The following is a 17,458-nucleotide window of genomic DNA, read 5'->3' as shown; positions in this document are numbered from 1 at the left end:
AGTCTTTACTCTGAAATACAGGAAGAGAAATCATGGCTGAAACAATTTCTCATGAAACCAGGGGTGTGGTCCAACAGTCAGTTTGGTGAGGAAGGTTCCTAACTGAGAGAAGTGACCCAGAAGTATCTGTGTAGCAGCCACAATGAATCCAGATCATGAGCTTTATTAACTGATCAAAGTCTCTTCTTTCATCTTCTGTATCATTCAGTTTGCATTGGTAATGCCCATTATTGTAATGCTTTTTTAAGACCAGCAAAACTTTATTTCACTTTGGGTTAGCTGGGATAAGTGATGGATGGAGGGAATTTTACTTCAGCCACAGAAATCCTAAACAGGAAGGAGGAGCAGAGTTACAGTGGATCACTATCCAGCAGGGAAACAAGGTTTATTTCAATTTCTTGGCCATGAGTGAGATTTACTGAGTGGGCAAATTAGGGAGACGACACCATCAGATCCCGAGCCCTCCATGTGTTAATCAAGAGACGGCTGCTGTGCTACATCCATAAATAATGAATAAATTAGGAGCTAAAGCTGAAAGGACAGTTTATTTGTACCATCTTCACGTGAACACATTCAAGAACATCACAGATGAAGAAACATTAAAAACTTCCACACTACATAAAGCAAGAAAAATAGTTTTTCTTTCAGGTGGTTTCAGAAAAACAGAAACATCAAACATCTCCAAGACTCTCTTTGAAAGAACTAAAAACCTTTGTTCTCATGGTCCAATCATGAGTGAACTCCCCGATGAAGCCTTGTGTGCTAAAACATGTCAGAGTTTTAAAGGTTAAACATGAGTTTCCAAAACGTTTTGCTGGAGAACAATGAACTATTTGACTGAGTTTCAATCATTTACAGACGAGCAAAACCAGGACAGAGAAAAAAGGACAAAACTGACTCAGTAAAACAGAAAAGAAGATCCCATGTAGATCTGTATTATGTAGAAGTTCATCCCAGCAACCAGTTCAGTTCAACACAAGTTTAAATGATTCTATCTGAACTCTGTGGAGCCTGATCTCAAGCTTTTTGAGTCTGACCAGAGGAAACCAGAGGATCTTTCTGTGTCTTCAGATTCACTGTGATCCAGTGATGGGAGTGATTTCAGCCCTGAGTGATCGCGCTGATGTTTGCACAGAGCAGACAATGAGGTGAATGTTTGGGCACATTGGTAACAGTGAAACAGTTTATTAGTAACGTGGGATCGTTTGTGTGCAGAGTATGAACTGAGATTCCTGAAGCTCTTGTCACACTGGTCACAGCTGTAGTTTCCTTCCATGTGTGCACGTTCATGCCTGTTACGATGACCTGACTGTGAGAAGCTTCTCTCACAGTGTCTGCACTTGTGTGGTTTCTCTCCTGTGTGGACTCCTTTGTGTGATTTAAGCTGACCTTCAGTGGTGAAGGATGACCCACACTGATCACAGAGGTGCTTTTTAACCCCACTGTGAATCAGTTCATGTTGTTTTAACTCACTTGTTGTGGTGAAGCTTCTCCCACATTCTTTGCAGTATTTCAGTTTGTCTCCAGTGTGTCTACGTTGATGTACTTTTAGGGTAATTTGCTGACTGAAAGTTTTTCCACAGAGGTCACAATGAAAGTCTTTCCCACCACCACAGTGATGACAGGGTTGAGAACTGGATCCATCTGTGTCGCTCTGCTTCTAAACAAAGACACAAAGACAGTGTAAGTCAGTCCTTCAACATTTGTATCCTGAACGTCGCCTGAAATAAAGAGCATCTCTGCAGACGTCCAACTACATTTGACTGTTTCAGTTAACACACTCAGTTTACTGGGCTGCAATAACTACAATACTACCACCATAATACTACAGTAATACTAAAATCATAACTGAAAGGAAAATCTGAATAATCACTCAGAGCTGCTTTTCCATGCAGTAGAATTGCTAACATGCTAACACAGTTCAATGAGCAGAGTTGTTCCAAACAGTCAGGCTAAAATGACAGGATAACAATATAAATACATACCTCACAGTAGCTGCACTTGTAGAGTCTCTTTCTGGTGTGGATCTGTTGGTGTCGTCTCAGGTCATGTGGAGATTTAAAAGTCTTCTCACACAGGTCACATTGATAAGGTCTCTCCTCAGTGTGGGTAAACATGTGTTGTTGTAAGTGTGCGTCTGTTGTAAAGTATTTGCCACACTGTTCACAGCAGTACACATCATGTCTGGTATGAATGCGTAGGTGTGTATTTCGGTACCCTCTCTGGCTGAAAGTTTTTCCACAGATGTCACAGCTGTATGGCTTAATTCCAGAGTGGGTAACTAGATGCTTCTGTAAGTTGCTACTGTGAGTAAAAGCTCTGCCACACTGATCACAGCTGTACGCTTTAACTCCACTGTGGATGAGTTGGTGTTGTTTTAGGTAACGCTTCAAGGAAAAAGACTTTCCACACAAGTCACAGCTGAACGGTCTCTCTCCAGTGTGGATGACCTGATGCTGTTTTAGTTCAGCCTTCTCAGTAAAACCCTTCCCACACTCGTCACAGCTGTATGGCTTAATTCCAGAGTGGGTAACTAGATGCCTCTGTAAGCTGTTACTGCGAGTAAAAGCTCTGCCACACTGATCACAGCTGTACGCTTTAACTCCACTGTGGACGAGTTGGTGTTGTTTTAGGGAACCCTTTAAGGAAAAAGACTTTCCACACAAGTCACAGCTGAACGGTCTCTCTCCAGTGTGGATGACCTGATGCTGTTTTAGTTCAGCCTTCTCAGTAAAACCCTTCCCACACTCGTCACAGCTGTATGGCTTAATTCCAGAGTGGGTAACTAGATGCCTCTGTAAGCTGTTACTGTGAGTAAAAGCTCTGCCACACTGATCACAGCTGTACGCTTTAACTCCACTGTGGATGAGTTGGTGTGTTTTTAGGGAACCCTTCAAGGAAAAAGACTTTCCACACAAGTCACAGCTGAACGGTCTCTCTCCAGTGTGGATGACCTGATGCTGTTTTAGATTAGCCCTCAGAGTAAAACCCTTCCCACACTCGTCACAGGTGTGTTTTTTCTCTCCCTTTCTTCTGTGAGGTTTGTCGGCCTCCTGAGAGTGCTGACTTCTGGCTCCATGTTGGTCCTGCAGTGACAGAGATACAAACAGAGGCAGTGAGTGAAATGCAGTCGTGGAACAAACTCAACCTTCAAACTCCATTAACACTAGTTTTAAACCTGAAGGTGGAGCGTGGCACCAAACACCTTAAAGGTCTCTTATCCCCACCTGCTGGTAGTTCTAACACATTACATCCAACCTGCTGTTAAAGATAATTCATGACTGTTCAAACACTAAAATCATGCCCATCCCTCCTGATTGTACACACACACACACACACACACACACACACACACACACACACACACACACATTATTTTATAATTTAGATTATTTTGTTGTTTCCTATTACATATTTCTATAATTTGTATAGATTTATACAGAATTATTCAGTGATAATAAATCCTATGTTTGTTTATTCTAAAGGAACCCCGTTAGCTTCCACAACAGATGTTGCTCGTCTTCCGTCAAATACTCACATAAAATATTACACAATAAAGTGGATTCAAGATATCCACATAATTTCACTCTTACATCCACAGTGAGGTTTCACAATTGTTCAAATATAAGCAATCAATAATAATAATAATAATAATAATAATAATAATAATATCAATAACATTGAGGCACATTACACAAATTTCAAAAACAAATCATGTCTTACAATATTTACAACAACTAAAAGCTCTGTAAATCGGCTTTTAAGTGTTCATTGAAGTTTTGAATAATTCTCTAATTTTTTAAGGCAACTTATTCCACTTAAAAGTTGCTCTAAATGTAACAGTTTTACAAAACGTTACTTTTAACTCGAGCATTTACTAAATTGCAGCTTGTTGAAAACTGTGTAATATGATGATGTATTTCATCTGGATACTGCAGCTGAGCAGAATAAATGTGGTGTGTTTAACAGAATTGCTTTCTTTAGAACTACAAGTAAGCCATAGAATATTTTAGCCTGTACAGGAAGCCAAGAAAGGTTATTATGCATTTTATCAATATTAGTATAGTATGAACATCTTCACACTAATCTGGACGCCTTATTCTGGACTAACTGAAGTCTGTTAAGATCTGTCTTATTAGCTGCTGACCAAATGATTGAACAATACTCCAGATGAGACATTACTAGTGCATTAATGACATCTTTCATAATGAAGAAGTGATACACAAAGAGCATTTCATAGCCATAGCTATGCCTTGTCGGCAGAGTTATGTGACATTAGTGATGTTTGTACTTTCAGCGTTAACTTGGTTTTAAAGCCTTTAAAATATACGCCGTTCAATAGTCGACCTTAATCTGACAGAGAATGTGATGATTTTGTGGATAATTAAAGTCAGTCATATATCCACAAACACAACAAGCTGAAAGTCAGTGATGCTGCTCGGTTTGCAGTCCTGAACATCACGGCACAAGCAGGATCCACTGCACTGTTAATGTTAGCTGTGTTATATTGCTGCCTCTGTTCGCTGGTGTCGAGCCAAACGCACTTTAACGTGTGTTTGAACGAGCTGACGGTTCACTCGTTAAGCTGAAAGAAAGATGCTTTAATCACAGCAGTCACACATGTGTCCACTGCACCATCTGGAACTCTTCTTGTTTACACTCGTAATAACACAAACACTAAATCCTGCTTCTCTGGTGCTGTTGTGTAGCAGTGTGTACACCTGAGACTGTCACCTGTCTGTCTGTCCTGCACTCTCTCTCTGTTTCTTTCTCTCTGATTGTGGAATAAAAGTATGAACATGTGTTTATAAGTTACACTTGTGTTTGAATCCTGCAGCTTATCACACATTTGATTTCCATGCGTGACGACTGCAAGTGTCCAGAGTGAGGACAGACTGAGGGAGCCACTGCTGCACATCATCTGTGAGGCTTTGCAGCCCTGATGATCCACCAGGACAAACTCAGCAGTGTGTGAGGAAGAGGAGGAGGAAGAGCCAGCAGCAGCTGACAGATGGAGAGAATAGACAGACTGTTCCCTGTTTGTGAAGGACTGCTAGGAAAGTTTAACATAACTGTCTGTGCTGAATCAGTCTTATTAGGTAATGTTCAAATAATGTGATCATCCCAGTGTTTCCAGTGTGGGAGAAAGTACTCAGAGTACTCAGGGCCTTCAAGCTACACACTATGAAAGGCAGCAACAAGTTTAATGTTCAGAAACCTAAAGTCTGTATCAGCAGCAGAATGGACCTAAAAATAAATGTTGGTTTCAGTTCTATGACGCTTTGAGTATTTTGGATCAGTAGCTGCTGTGTTTGTTGCATCATATTGCTGTAACTGTTTATATGCTTTATATATTCTGAGCTAAGTTGATCTATAGTGTTACATGATACACTCTCGGAAATAGAGGTACGAGAGAAGAACATTTTTGTACCTATAGGAACATTTTTTTAAATGTTCCCTTAAAAGTACATTACTGGTGTTTAAAAGTCCAGAAATGCCCCTTTAAAGGTTCAATTTGAAATAAAGTACAAATCTGTATTATAAAAACTTAAGCAGCAACTTCTCCAGGTTCCAATATTTATGCAATTCTCAAACCTTTTGGCCACGACTGTATAACCTCTTCTGAAGTTTAGTGGATATTATACATGGTTATGCTCAGGATGTGTCGGCCAGTTTCCACTGGAAACGCCTTTTGGTTAAACTGTCAGCGAGGAATTTGCATTTGCACTGTTACATTTTTATATAACTTTAATGCACATAAACAACAGCTGCTTGTTTCAGTGAAAATACATTGATGGGTTTTTAATAAAGTTGTGCAGCTGTAAAGTATTTTGTCTGGTGTCAATTCTATCGTCAGCTACATCGTTATGGCAAATGTTCAAATGTATATGGTGATAAATATCTTTGGTCATATGGTCCTGCTCTGTCTGTCACCTTCTGTGTTGAGCTCATTGTTTCCTCTGTAGTGGCTGAGCTGAGTCCAAGTAGCTGAAAATGTTCCTCTGCTGCTCCGTCAGACTCTCCTCCTCCTGCTGATCAGCTGGGACACAAAACAGATCTTTGTTAGGCTCCACACTGCACTGAAGAGTCAAAGTGTCTCATATGTTCATCTGACAAGTAAAAGAACACATTGTTGTTTCCCGAGGTGGGCAACTTGTTGGAAACAAACACAAAAGGTTTGAGCACTGATACCTGCCATTGCTGCCATTGAAAGATGCAACGCCAGCAATGTGGATTGGTTTGAGTCTTGACAATCCACATTGCTGGCATCTTTCAATATGTTGAATACACCAGTGTAAGTGCAGCCACTCAGACTCAATGTGTTCATAGAAACAGGTGCACATGTGTCACGAGTTCATCCAGCAGTAGCTATGGCACTTGGCCACAGGGGGCAGCAGTGGACTGACCTGCATTTGAGACTGCTCCAGCTGCTCTGTGACAGTCAGTAGATCTGCTACAAATTGCAGATCATATGCAAGTTTTGGAAATGACATTATAAATATTCCTAACTTAGCCACGGCAGCATTGTTGATGTATTACCTATATTGGCTGAAAATGTTCATTTGCAGAGAAAAGACACAGGCAGACTGTGCTTACACGACAACAACAACAACAATCTTTATTTATAGAGCACATTTAAAAACCAACGGCATGCCAAAGTGCTTAACATAGAACAAATTAACACAAGTATAATCAGAGTCATAAAAATAAAAGTGTAGAATTATGTTCACAGGAAAAAGCCACCAATAGAAAAAATATAACTATAGCACATAGCTATAGCACAATATAACTGTGCCATCAACACACAATGGGGATAAGACATACACAGCGCAAATAAAAAGCAAGATAGGAAAATTAGTAAAATAAATCACTGCAGACAAGGCCAGCATTTAACCGGTAGAAAACGCAAGATTAAACAAATACGTTTTAAGCCGTGATTTAAAAGATTGAATAGAGTCAGACGCCCGAATGCCAATGGGAAGGTTGTTCCACAACTCTGGTGCGGCCAGGGCAAACGCTCGATCACCTCTAGACTTCAGCCGAGATCTAGGCCGCACCAACAGTAACTGTGAGGATGATCTTAAAGCCCTAGCAGGACATATAAGCTTAAGAGTTCCTTAAGATAGCTCGGTGCTGTGTTATTAGTGATTTTAAAAGTAAACAGCAGAATTTTAAATTGGATACGGTATTTCACAGGCAACCAGTGCAAATCAGCTAGGACGGGAGTAATGTGGGCAAACTTCTTAGTTTTGGTTAGAATGCGTGCAGCAGCATTTTGGACTGTCTGTAATCTATGGAGAAGGGCAGAGTGGAGTCCAAAATAGAGTGAATTGCAGTAATCCAGCCTCGAAGTTACAAAGGCATGGATGAGTTTTTCCAGGTCTTTATGCGGGATATACTGCCTGGCCTTAGAAATAAGGCGGAGTTGGTATAAACTGGATCTAACAACAGCAGACACTTGTCTATCAAGTTTAAATGAGCTGTCAAGTAACACGCCCAGATTCCTAACAGTGTCGGAAAAGGAGCTAGTGAGAAAACCAAAAGCATCACGAAGTTTGGCACGAAGGACGTCACTGCCAAAGACCACAATTTCAGTTTTCTTATCATAAAGGATAAGAGTATTTGCCAGGAGCCATTGCCTGACCTCACACATGCACTCTCGAAAACTATTCAAGGACAAAGCTAGGTCATCATTTAACTCAAAGTAGATCTGAATGCCATCGGCATAATAATGAAAAGCGATGTGATATTTCTCAAAGATAGCGCTTAATGGAAGCATGTACAATGAGAACAGAGTAGGGCCTAACACAGATCCCTGAGGGACACCACAACAGACAGGTACAGCGGAGGAAGAGGAAGTGGCCAAGTGAACCGAGGAGAGCCGATTGGACAAGTATGATTTAAACCAATCCAAGGCAACACCCTTGATGCCTACAGTGTGCTCAAGTCTCGCCAATAGGATTTTATGATCAACCATATCGAAAGCCGACGATAAATCCAATAGCACTAGGACCGAGGAGCGTCCATTGTCAGCCATTAGTAGAAGGTCATTGAGAACTCGGAGCAGCGCTGACTCAGTGCTATGATGTGGTTTGAAGGCCGATTGGAATTTATCATTAATGCTATTCTCATCCAGGTAGGCCTGGAGTTGAAGCAACACTATCTTCTCAAGAATTTTGGCCAAGAACGGAAGCTTGGAAATCGGCCTATAGTTCGCATAATCATTATAATCGAGGTTCCTTTTTTTAAGAACAGGCTGAATTATAGCATGTTTAAAGGCTGATGGTACGCAACCAGAGAGCAAAGAAGAGTTCAAAAGGGACAATATACTAGGTCCAATTGCACTAAAACAGTCCTTAACTATACGAGATGGAAGAACATCATATACGAGATTAGTATTGTTCAGTTGTTCAACCAGACGCTTAAGAGTAGGGAGTGAAACGGGTTCAAACTGATAGAAGGAAGAGGAACAGTCAGGGGTAAACGCAGGGCCTGTCATTAAAGGAAGAGCAGATTTAAGAGATGAGACTTTATCTAAAAAATAATTTAAAAATTGTTCGCAAAGAACCGTGGAGCACGGCAGCGGCATAGTGGGGCAGGGGTTGACCACAGAGTTAAAAATTTTAAATAAAATTCGAGGATTGTTACCATTGGTAGAGATAATTTTTGAAAGAAAAGCTGCTTTAGCCATTTTGGCAGCAGTTTGAAACTTCAAGCGACTAGTACGTAGGATGTCGTAAGATGCCTGGAGTTTATCTTTCCTCCACCTTCTCTCATCCCGCCGACACGCACGTCGTAGAGTGCGAACAGAGTCACTTAACCAACATTGTGAGTAAGTTCTGGGGCGCTTCATTTTAATAGGTGCCACAGTGTCGAGGATGGAGGAACATGTAGTTAACAGGGTATTGGCAAAATTCTCAACCATATGAGGGGTAAGACAATCTGACGTAATAGATGCAGAATACACAAAAGAAGCAGAGAATTTCACCACAGTATCAGCATTAACAGTACGCACATCACATAATAACGTTACATGTTATTATGTGATGTTACTGAAATCATCATGAATAACAGGAGTGGTGATTCCTGTAACTTTGTGTATATAATTTGGCATTTCTTACTGATGTAGGCCAAAAATAAATACATAAACTGAGCACCTGATGGCTTTGAACTTTTGTTGTCCATCTTCCATTGGTTTGAATTTTGCGCTCCAGTACAAACACAAATCCCCAACCCGAGGATCAGCACAATTAACCTAACAGACCTACACCTTAGTTCACAGATTCACTTTGTCTAAGGTTGATTTCTGGGATTTCACACAACCCAGGATTCAGATCGTGAATCCATGATGGGCTTGGATTTACATCATTATAAATGAAATGTGCTCTACTTGGAAGCAGCCGGCCCCGCCCCTTTTGACGGGTTGTGTGAGACTTTAAATCATCAAACTGTAAATTATAAATTTAAATTGTTATTGATCCTTTACCCCGAGTCCTAAAGTGTAGATTTATTTTCTTACTCTTCTTATATTTATTGTTTGTTTACTTGCACCGCTGTAACTGCAGCCTCGTCGTCTCGTCTCTCTATATGCTGGACTGTCTGTAGCGGAGATGACAATAAAGTTTACTTTGACTTCAGCAGCGCGCAGGCGCACCGAGGGCTCTCGCGCTCACTTTATAGAATTTAGAAAAAACATCGGTGCAGATTATAAGTCTGTATCATAATATCTGTTTGTTGTTTTTATTTTGTTTTGCGAGTTGGTTATTAGATGCCGCTCCAGCCAGCCAGAGACTCCCCGCCGCCCCGCCCTCTCCTCCCTGTGCCGCCAGCAGCAGGCGCACCTCGCAAACGGAGGGCGCCCTTACTCCCAGCAAATGGCTGATAGAAAACCGATCGGTGCCTACGAATTTCCCAATATGCGCTGGCATGACGTCGGGGAAGCATGGGTACGACCGATTATTTTATTTTTTTCTTGCCCGTGATGCCCCCCCCACCACGATGCATTCTATTGGTTTGCACACTTACACACACCCAGCTGTGGTTTCCTGTTTTGCTGGACTCTGGAGAGCCCCGCCTTTAACGCTCTTCTCTCACAGAGAGCAACAGAAAACTTGGAAAAACTCCAGATTGACTGAACTCAGTTCAAAGTTACCTTGACACCTTTAGATGTGAGACGTAGTGATGGTCCGCTTGAAGCTGACGCTCCGGTGCGTGTGTCAGAAAGATCAACGCGCTGCTTCAGAAGCACCGTGTCGAGGCTTGATTCGTTTGGCCAGAGTCACGTGATCAGTGACGTCTGAAGCTTCGTTTAGAACGTACCTTTTTTAAAATCGAACTTTATTGAAACACAATGAGTATACAACATACAAACAGATGAAGTTTACAAAAGAACAGAACATGAACATACAGAACCAGGAGTAAAAAAATTATGATACGAGTAGGCGAAAAAAATCAACATATAAATATTGTTCTGAGAGGCTTTTTGTTGGTTGAGTCTGAAATTGATTGTATGTACAATTCATATCCTTATAAAAAGGCAGAAATATGGTGTTTTATTAATAAACTTACATTTATGGATATAAAATAGCTAAAAGTATTAACAATTTTTTTATAAAAAAACATTTATCATTCTTCCTGGGGAACTTAAAGAAACAGAATAAAACATTTTCCATCGTAAAGAAAACTCCCTTAAAATATGGACAATAACAAAACTGCTCAATTCTTCCAGAATCTCTGTGTAGAGGAACCAAAAGAGATGTGCCACAGTTTCTGGATGATCCCCACAGAAAGTTCAATTAGTATTTATGTCTCTTTTAAATGTTACCATATAGTGACTGGCTGGGTAACATTTATGAAGAATTTTATATGAGATTTCCTTCACCTTGTTCACAATTAGATATTTATGGGATCATCCAGACTGTCTTCCAGGTGATATCTGGAACATGTCGGTTCCAGTAAGATATTCTATATATGGGAGAGACATGATATCTTCTTGGAATAAACTACGTATTCTCTTATTGCTGTTACCAAGTTCCTGTGAAAAGCAGATTTTTCCCACTGCTGACTCAGCTGGATCAGGGAGAGTGACTGAGGCAGATATTGAGCTGTCAGTGTTTTTATATAACATTAAAGTCCCTGAGGGTATGGCACCAAGCACCATTGAGAATTCCCCAACACTGACGGGAAAATTATATAGTGTAAGGAATTCATTGTAAGTAAGTAGTACTCCCTCGTTAAATTTTAAAACTTAGTAGCGGCCGCCATTGTTGGCAGCTGAAATTTGGCTGGGCCGCGCTATGAATTCTGGGATATGGTGGGCCACGAAGGACACACCCGACCCATCCTTCAAACTCGGGGGAATGAAGGACGCATTTGAAGGAGTCGAGGAGTCGGGACAGCCTTCGTCGCCTGGCTGTGACGTCTTCGGCCTTCAAATGCGGCCTCCGGAGGATGCAGCCGACGTTTTGGGACACAGCTTGTGTGTCTTTGTTGGTCATGTGACCTCCCAGGGACTACACATGGAAACGAGCAGTTTAGCTCAAATCTGGCAGGTTTCCATCGTCTGTTTTTGTCCTGATGTCCATGAACATGAACACTGTCCCTGTCAAACACGTCCAGATAATCTGATCCAGTGTTGTTCTTCTTCTGTGGTGTTTGTGATGGAGCAGCAGCTGCTGATCCTGATGTCCTCCACCAAGGGGGCAGCAAATTCAGCTGACTGTCATCATTTATTAAAAAGATGTAACAATGTGACATAATGCAATATAATAGTGTCAGTTACACATTGTGGGTTGCACTGTGGCCAGAATGGACATTACCTCCTGCCTAATGGAAGCTGTCAGCCATCCTGCAACCATGAATTAGATAAGCAGAAGTGAAGGGATTGTTAACAACAATTTAATAATAAAATGTAATGTGATAGTTGCACTTTATTAGCTCCCCACAATCGTATGAATAATAACCATGAATGCACTGCATGCTCATAGCAAGTTCTTTAGGTTTAAAGTGAGATCCTGCTTTAAAGGGCGCTTCATCTGCTGGGAATGACATGTTTCTTCTAGTATGTAAGGCTCAGCCCATCTTACTGGGACTTACTTTTGTAGATCCACATGCTCTAAACCTGCTGCTCCATGATTGGTGCAGAAGCTTTAAGCTACTATTAACAAATAATGACCATGGACTTAGTTGTTACTACAATAACTTATCATTGAGCAACTTTTAATTTTACTTGTAAAACTATGCAAGTAGAATTGAATGGGGCACAGTGAGCTGAGCACAGGCCCACTCTGTGACACTCAGAGGTTTGTGGATATCATACTGAGAGTATTGGACACAGTGCAGCCAGCTTGCAGCCACTTTCCCACCACTTTAGCACAATGTTTACATGAGACTCAGCCACACTAATGTTCCTGGGCAGACATGTGGTGCAGCATGGCTGATGGCACTGTACCTGCAGCTGTCATGGACAAGAACCACTCAATACCTCACCCAAGCCAAGCCTGTGCTGATGTTGTGATCTGAGACCGAGACACTAACCCAGGATCATGATATGATGTTGTGAGAGTTTCACTAAGAATTAGCTCTGATTACAAGATTTCAATCTATCGTAACTCTAATTTGTATTTACTTCAGTTTGTTCATCTTGGAGCTGTGTGCAGCTGAGGACAGTCTTATTATTACCAGGTGAGGATATGTAACAGCCACAGTCTGTAGAGATGATGTCACCATGGAGTGGTGATGTCACTGGAGCTGCCAATATGTGCTCCAGCCAAAGCTACACCAGAGGGTTGTGCTGTGTAACAGGTTGGTGCAGGTGGTGTTATCTACATTTGAACATTAGGCAACAGTCTCATGAAGACACTTTCTATTGTTCACTAAAGACCAACAATAACAGAGACAAAGGGAGAGCAGCAGAACTAGTGCTAACAATTAGCACTGCTAGCCTGCCCACCAACACCAGCTAATGTTCTAAAAACGATGATCAATGATTTTGCTGTAACGGCTCCAGCTGTCTGTGTCAGGGACACGTTGGAGATGAAGTGAGTGATCCAGTGACAAAGGTTTGGAAAGCTGCAGTCAGCTGAGACTAAAGGAGTCACCTGACCGAGAGACCAAATGTTTCACTGAGAACGTCCAGATGAACAGAATCAACCTTTGGGATAATCTGTTCCACACATCCATGTTTCACTTACTGCATTATATTTCCTCATTGCTGTGCACACAGGCCTGTGGCTTATAACCAACTCCAAGTTCAGACTCAGAGGCTGCTGAAGCTGTTTTCTGGAACAGAGACGTGTTGGATATAAAACCAACTCTTCTTTATGTGTCAGCACTGAGGAAAGGAGCAGCTTCGTTTCTAAGTGTATGAAGGACTGTAGCAGTGTGTGTGTGAGCTTTATTTCACAGACAGAACCATGTCAAAAACACAAGTTCAGGTAAAAACAATACAAAATCAAAGAGTCTGATCAGAAGGATTAAACAGAGGAGTGTGGGACTGTTTTTAACAGACAGCAGGTTAAGCCAGGCTGGAGGAGTAAACTGAGCCTCGGTGTGAGCAGCAGTGTGTTTGACAGGAAGCTGAGATAAACAGTCTGGAGCCCATTTAGTGCTTCATATGAAAGTGTGAGGATTTGAAAGCAAATCTAAAATCAAGCAGGAGTCAGTGTGAGAATGATTTGTGCTTTTCCTCAGTCAGATGCTGGGAGTTTCAGTTCATCCATGTTCAGCGTGCTGTGCTTTGTGTAACAGGAGAATATGACAGTATAAATCAAGTCTTCATGTCACTGAAAGCCTCCACAGTCTGCTATGGAGGTGCATCAGTTTGGATTTACAAGAATAACATTTCTTAAACCTGCCACAAGATGGCGCTCCAACAGAAGGGATGTCCACAGTGTAACACAGACACACACATACTGTGTGAATGTGTGAGTGAATGGGCTTTCAACACAAGGCTTCTGCTGCTACCTTTAATTACATAATTAGCTAACAAGAACAAACTGTTAATTACCACCAAAGAACGGCTCCAGATTTTAGCTGCTGACCATTTTGTGAAACGTTGATTACATCAGCTTATTGTTGATTTTTCAACCTTAATATCAGCTGCTTTAAAGGAGCCTCGTTCTCTCGCAGTAACACTTTTCTTCACTAGATGCAGTGCAGGCACAGTCTGTGTTTCTAAACTACACACTAATGTTCATTGTTGTGCAGCTAAATCCTCCCTCTGGATGGGAAGAATCCCTGTCAGGCTTCAAACACCTGGCTTGGTGTTCTGGAGCTAATGTGTCACCTGTGAGGACTCTGAGATGAACACACAGCAGACACTTCAGTTCTCCGTCTGTGTGTCCTCAGTTTCCCAGCATGCCTTGGCTGTGGTGGTGGAGGTGAATGAGGGGGAACATGCTGCTCTGTCAGCACTCAGGTTTCATACCTGGTGATCTCAGAGGACAAAGCGGCGTTACAGCAGCGCACGTTGATGAGACCTGATGCTCTGAACAGTTCAGACTTCAGCCTCACTCTGAGAAAACAAACGACTGACTGTCAGCAGCAACTACACCTGCTCCATCAGTGACGGAGAGAAGAACTGAGACTGAGAGACATACAGCTGCAGGTCAAAGGTCAGAAACGCCCGCTCTTTGTACGGGTCAGGAGTTAGTACTGCAGAGGTCAGAGGTCAGCTTGCTGACAAACCATTTGAAACAGTTTGGAGCTAAAAGCACAACAGCAGAGGAAAGAAGAGACACTGCAGAGATGATGCAAAATATTGTGTTTTGTTCTCAGCTGTCAAAAAGTGTAACACACGTGTTCCAGCACAGCCTTTGTGTACTTTCACTTCTCCATACTGTCCATTGGAAATCCTGTTTGTTACTTTTTGATTTCAGTCCATGTGTCCAAAGCAAACTTCTGTCCCACACTTTCTCTGCTGACTCTTCACCGATGCTCAGATGATCTCAGATGATTTCACCAGAACTCATCAAAATTCGGGCTCCACAGAAACCCAGACGTCACTAAACAAGCGTAACAAGCAAAGTGAAAACTGGTCGTTCAGCTTTATTGACCAAAGATAAGCTCACATGTCACCTCATGACACAGACACTTATTTCCACAGCATGCACGAGGACTGACAATAAGTGTCTATAAAGCCACTTCTATCTGCCACACCTGTGCTTCTGTCATGGTTGCTCTCCTCTCACTCTGTCATTTATCCACAGTCTGCCTCCCTCTGCTCCGTCAGCTGACGTCCTCTCTACACCACCTGCTGTGTTTTATCCTGCAAAAACACATTTAAGAAGCGTTGCACCGAGTAACGGGAGTAACTGCTATAAAATCCATTTAAAGGAGGTGGTGCTGAGTGCTGTGACTGGGGTCCCACCACTGACATCACGGGTGGAGGACATGTTGGAAAACTGCTACAAAGTGCTGTGCAGCCAGCAGAGCTTACAGTCTGTCCTGTGTGTCATACAGGCTCTCACACTTAGTGTTTCTGTGACACATTGAAGAGAAGTTTGTGTTGTTCACAGTTGTGCTTGTACTGAGTGACAGCTGACATGACCTAACAGGAATAATGTGTCTGTGCTGAATGAGAAGTAACACACAATGAAGTCTTGATGCATCTCAATCATCCAGGAAAGTGAGTCTGTTGCTTCTGTTCATCTGGACGCAGCGTTTTGTGGGAGAAACGTGTTGTCATCATCAGGTGACGTCTTCAGTCTCAGCTGCAGGTTTCAGTCTTACAAACAGGACATTTGCATAAAGACTGAAAGCAGCTGCAGGAACGATGGGCTGGGAGCTCCGTTCCTTCATCTTAATTATGCAGATTCTCAGGACCATTGATCAACAACCACTGATCCATGTCCATGAGTCCCATTCACAGAGATGTGGGAATGGCTGCAGTCACAGCATGTAAGATGGAAATAAATGAGAAGTATTTAGCTGAAGTGGATTTGATTTATGTTAGTTCTTTTTTAACTTGTAGTTCTACAGTGGAAGATTATTGTGATATTGAAATATAAAAATACATTTATATTCTATTATTTTCTCAAAATAAGCGTCACACTCGTGGAAGCCGGTGTAGCCGCCGAAACGCCTGCATTTATGGAGACTTTCAGCCCCAGGTAGGCCAGTTATGGATCTTCGGATCCACATTATGTCAGCAGCTGTTCTCCACCGTGAACTGTGTTCAAACAAACACGCTCACGCCTCACAGACGACAGCTTACAGTCTGTAGAGATAAAGTGACTTCGTACAGCCCCGACCTGCAGACGCTGTGCGCAGAGGTTCAGGAGCAGAAGTCCCGTTGTAAACATATCACGGCAGACCCGACGATGTTTGCACGAACGCGCTTTTTTTAAAAGTCAGGTCAAGGCTCCAAAAGCCCAAAGGCGATATAACAGTTTGTGTTTGCTACATGGATCATTGTAGTTCAGCTTTCCTTTGTTATATTTCTTTAAGAGCTCAAAATGTGTTCATTACATAAATCAAATGTAATGTAATGTAAGCTCAATGTCCTTACAGCGTAGCGTCTCTTTGATAGAGAAATGCCCAGAGTTACACCATCTATCGTTCACAAACACAGCCAGACCCCCTCCTCCCTTCTTACCACTCTCCGCTGTTCTGTCATAAGAGGCTCAGCAGCTAAAGCAGCACACCTGGGTCTCCCAGCCTATTAAAAGCAGCCCTTTGCTTCACCTGCTTCACTAAACATTATTATTTTAAGCAGAGTGGTGTGATTTATGTAGGCATTGCTGTGTGACAGGATGACTTTTCTTGCACACCCACCAAATGAGGGCGCACATGCTTCCACACCCACTGGTGACTGCACACATCCTTTCAAGGAAGCATTTCATTCATCCCTAACAAATGGAACAAAACACTGTGCAGCGTGTTCAGGTTTGAACGTGGCCCTGGCCTCTCTCTGCATCCACCTGGCACATGCAACACACATCCACTCCCTGCTGAACTGCTTGTATTTGATGTGTTGAAGTTTTGGTAAAGTTTGAATAAACTCCACTTTATTTATAGGAACATTTCATCTGTGGACTCCTGCTTCCCCTCTCCTTGAGCCAGTTTGTGACGGGAACATGACATAAGAAAAGTAATTTATCCCTTTTTGATTCTGTGTATCTGGCGCTCATCCAGTGAGTTCACACTTGGCAGAAACAGACTGAATTTGTCTGGAGAACTTTGGCTTCAGCCAAGTTAGATAAACACACTGTGTCTCTGTCAAAACAGCAGTGTAGTTGTGGCACCCCTGTGAGGGAATGACCACATTAATATTATTTTGTGTAAAACACTCATGTAACGGGACATTTTTCATTGCTATATGTATTTATTTTCAGTTTCTTTAAGAGGATAGAAAATCCATGTAACAGGGATTCATTTTATGTTAGAAAGCAGTGAGGGCGGAACTTTGGTGCTTGCTCCGGGGTTTCGGGGTGCAGTAAGTGGAGCCCACCTTCCG

At 42.1% G+C, this 17,458-nt stretch overlaps 1 protein-coding gene across 1 annotated transcript; it reads right to left on the bottom strand.

Moving 5' to 3' along the window:
• Positions 1-315: 315 nt before the first annotated feature.
• LOC308397874 (uncharacterized protein) lies at positions 316-10,412 on the bottom strand. Its single transcript, XM_080884106.1, has 4 exons — positions 10,154-10,412; positions 5,935-6,040; positions 1,986-3,086; positions 316-1,660 (listed from the first exon to the last, which is right to left on the bottom strand). The coding sequence occupies exons 2-4, from the start codon at positions 5,950-5,952 to the stop codon at positions 992-994; spliced, it is 1,788 nt and encodes a 595-aa protein (XP_080740232.1). The 5' UTR covers positions 5,953-6,040; positions 10,154-10,412; the 3' UTR covers positions 316-991.
• Positions 10,413-17,458: the final 7,046 nt, after the last annotated feature.

This window comes from Rhamphochromis sp. 'chilingali', assembly GCF_963969265.1.
Source record: "Rhamphochromis sp. 'chilingali' genome assembly, chromosome: 1".
NCBI classification, from domain to species: Eukaryota; Metazoa; Chordata; class Actinopteri; order Cichliformes; family Cichlidae; genus Rhamphochromis; species Rhamphochromis sp. 'chilingali'.
Note: the sequence above shows the minus strand (reverse complement) of the source record. Positions and strands in the feature narration are given on the sequence as shown.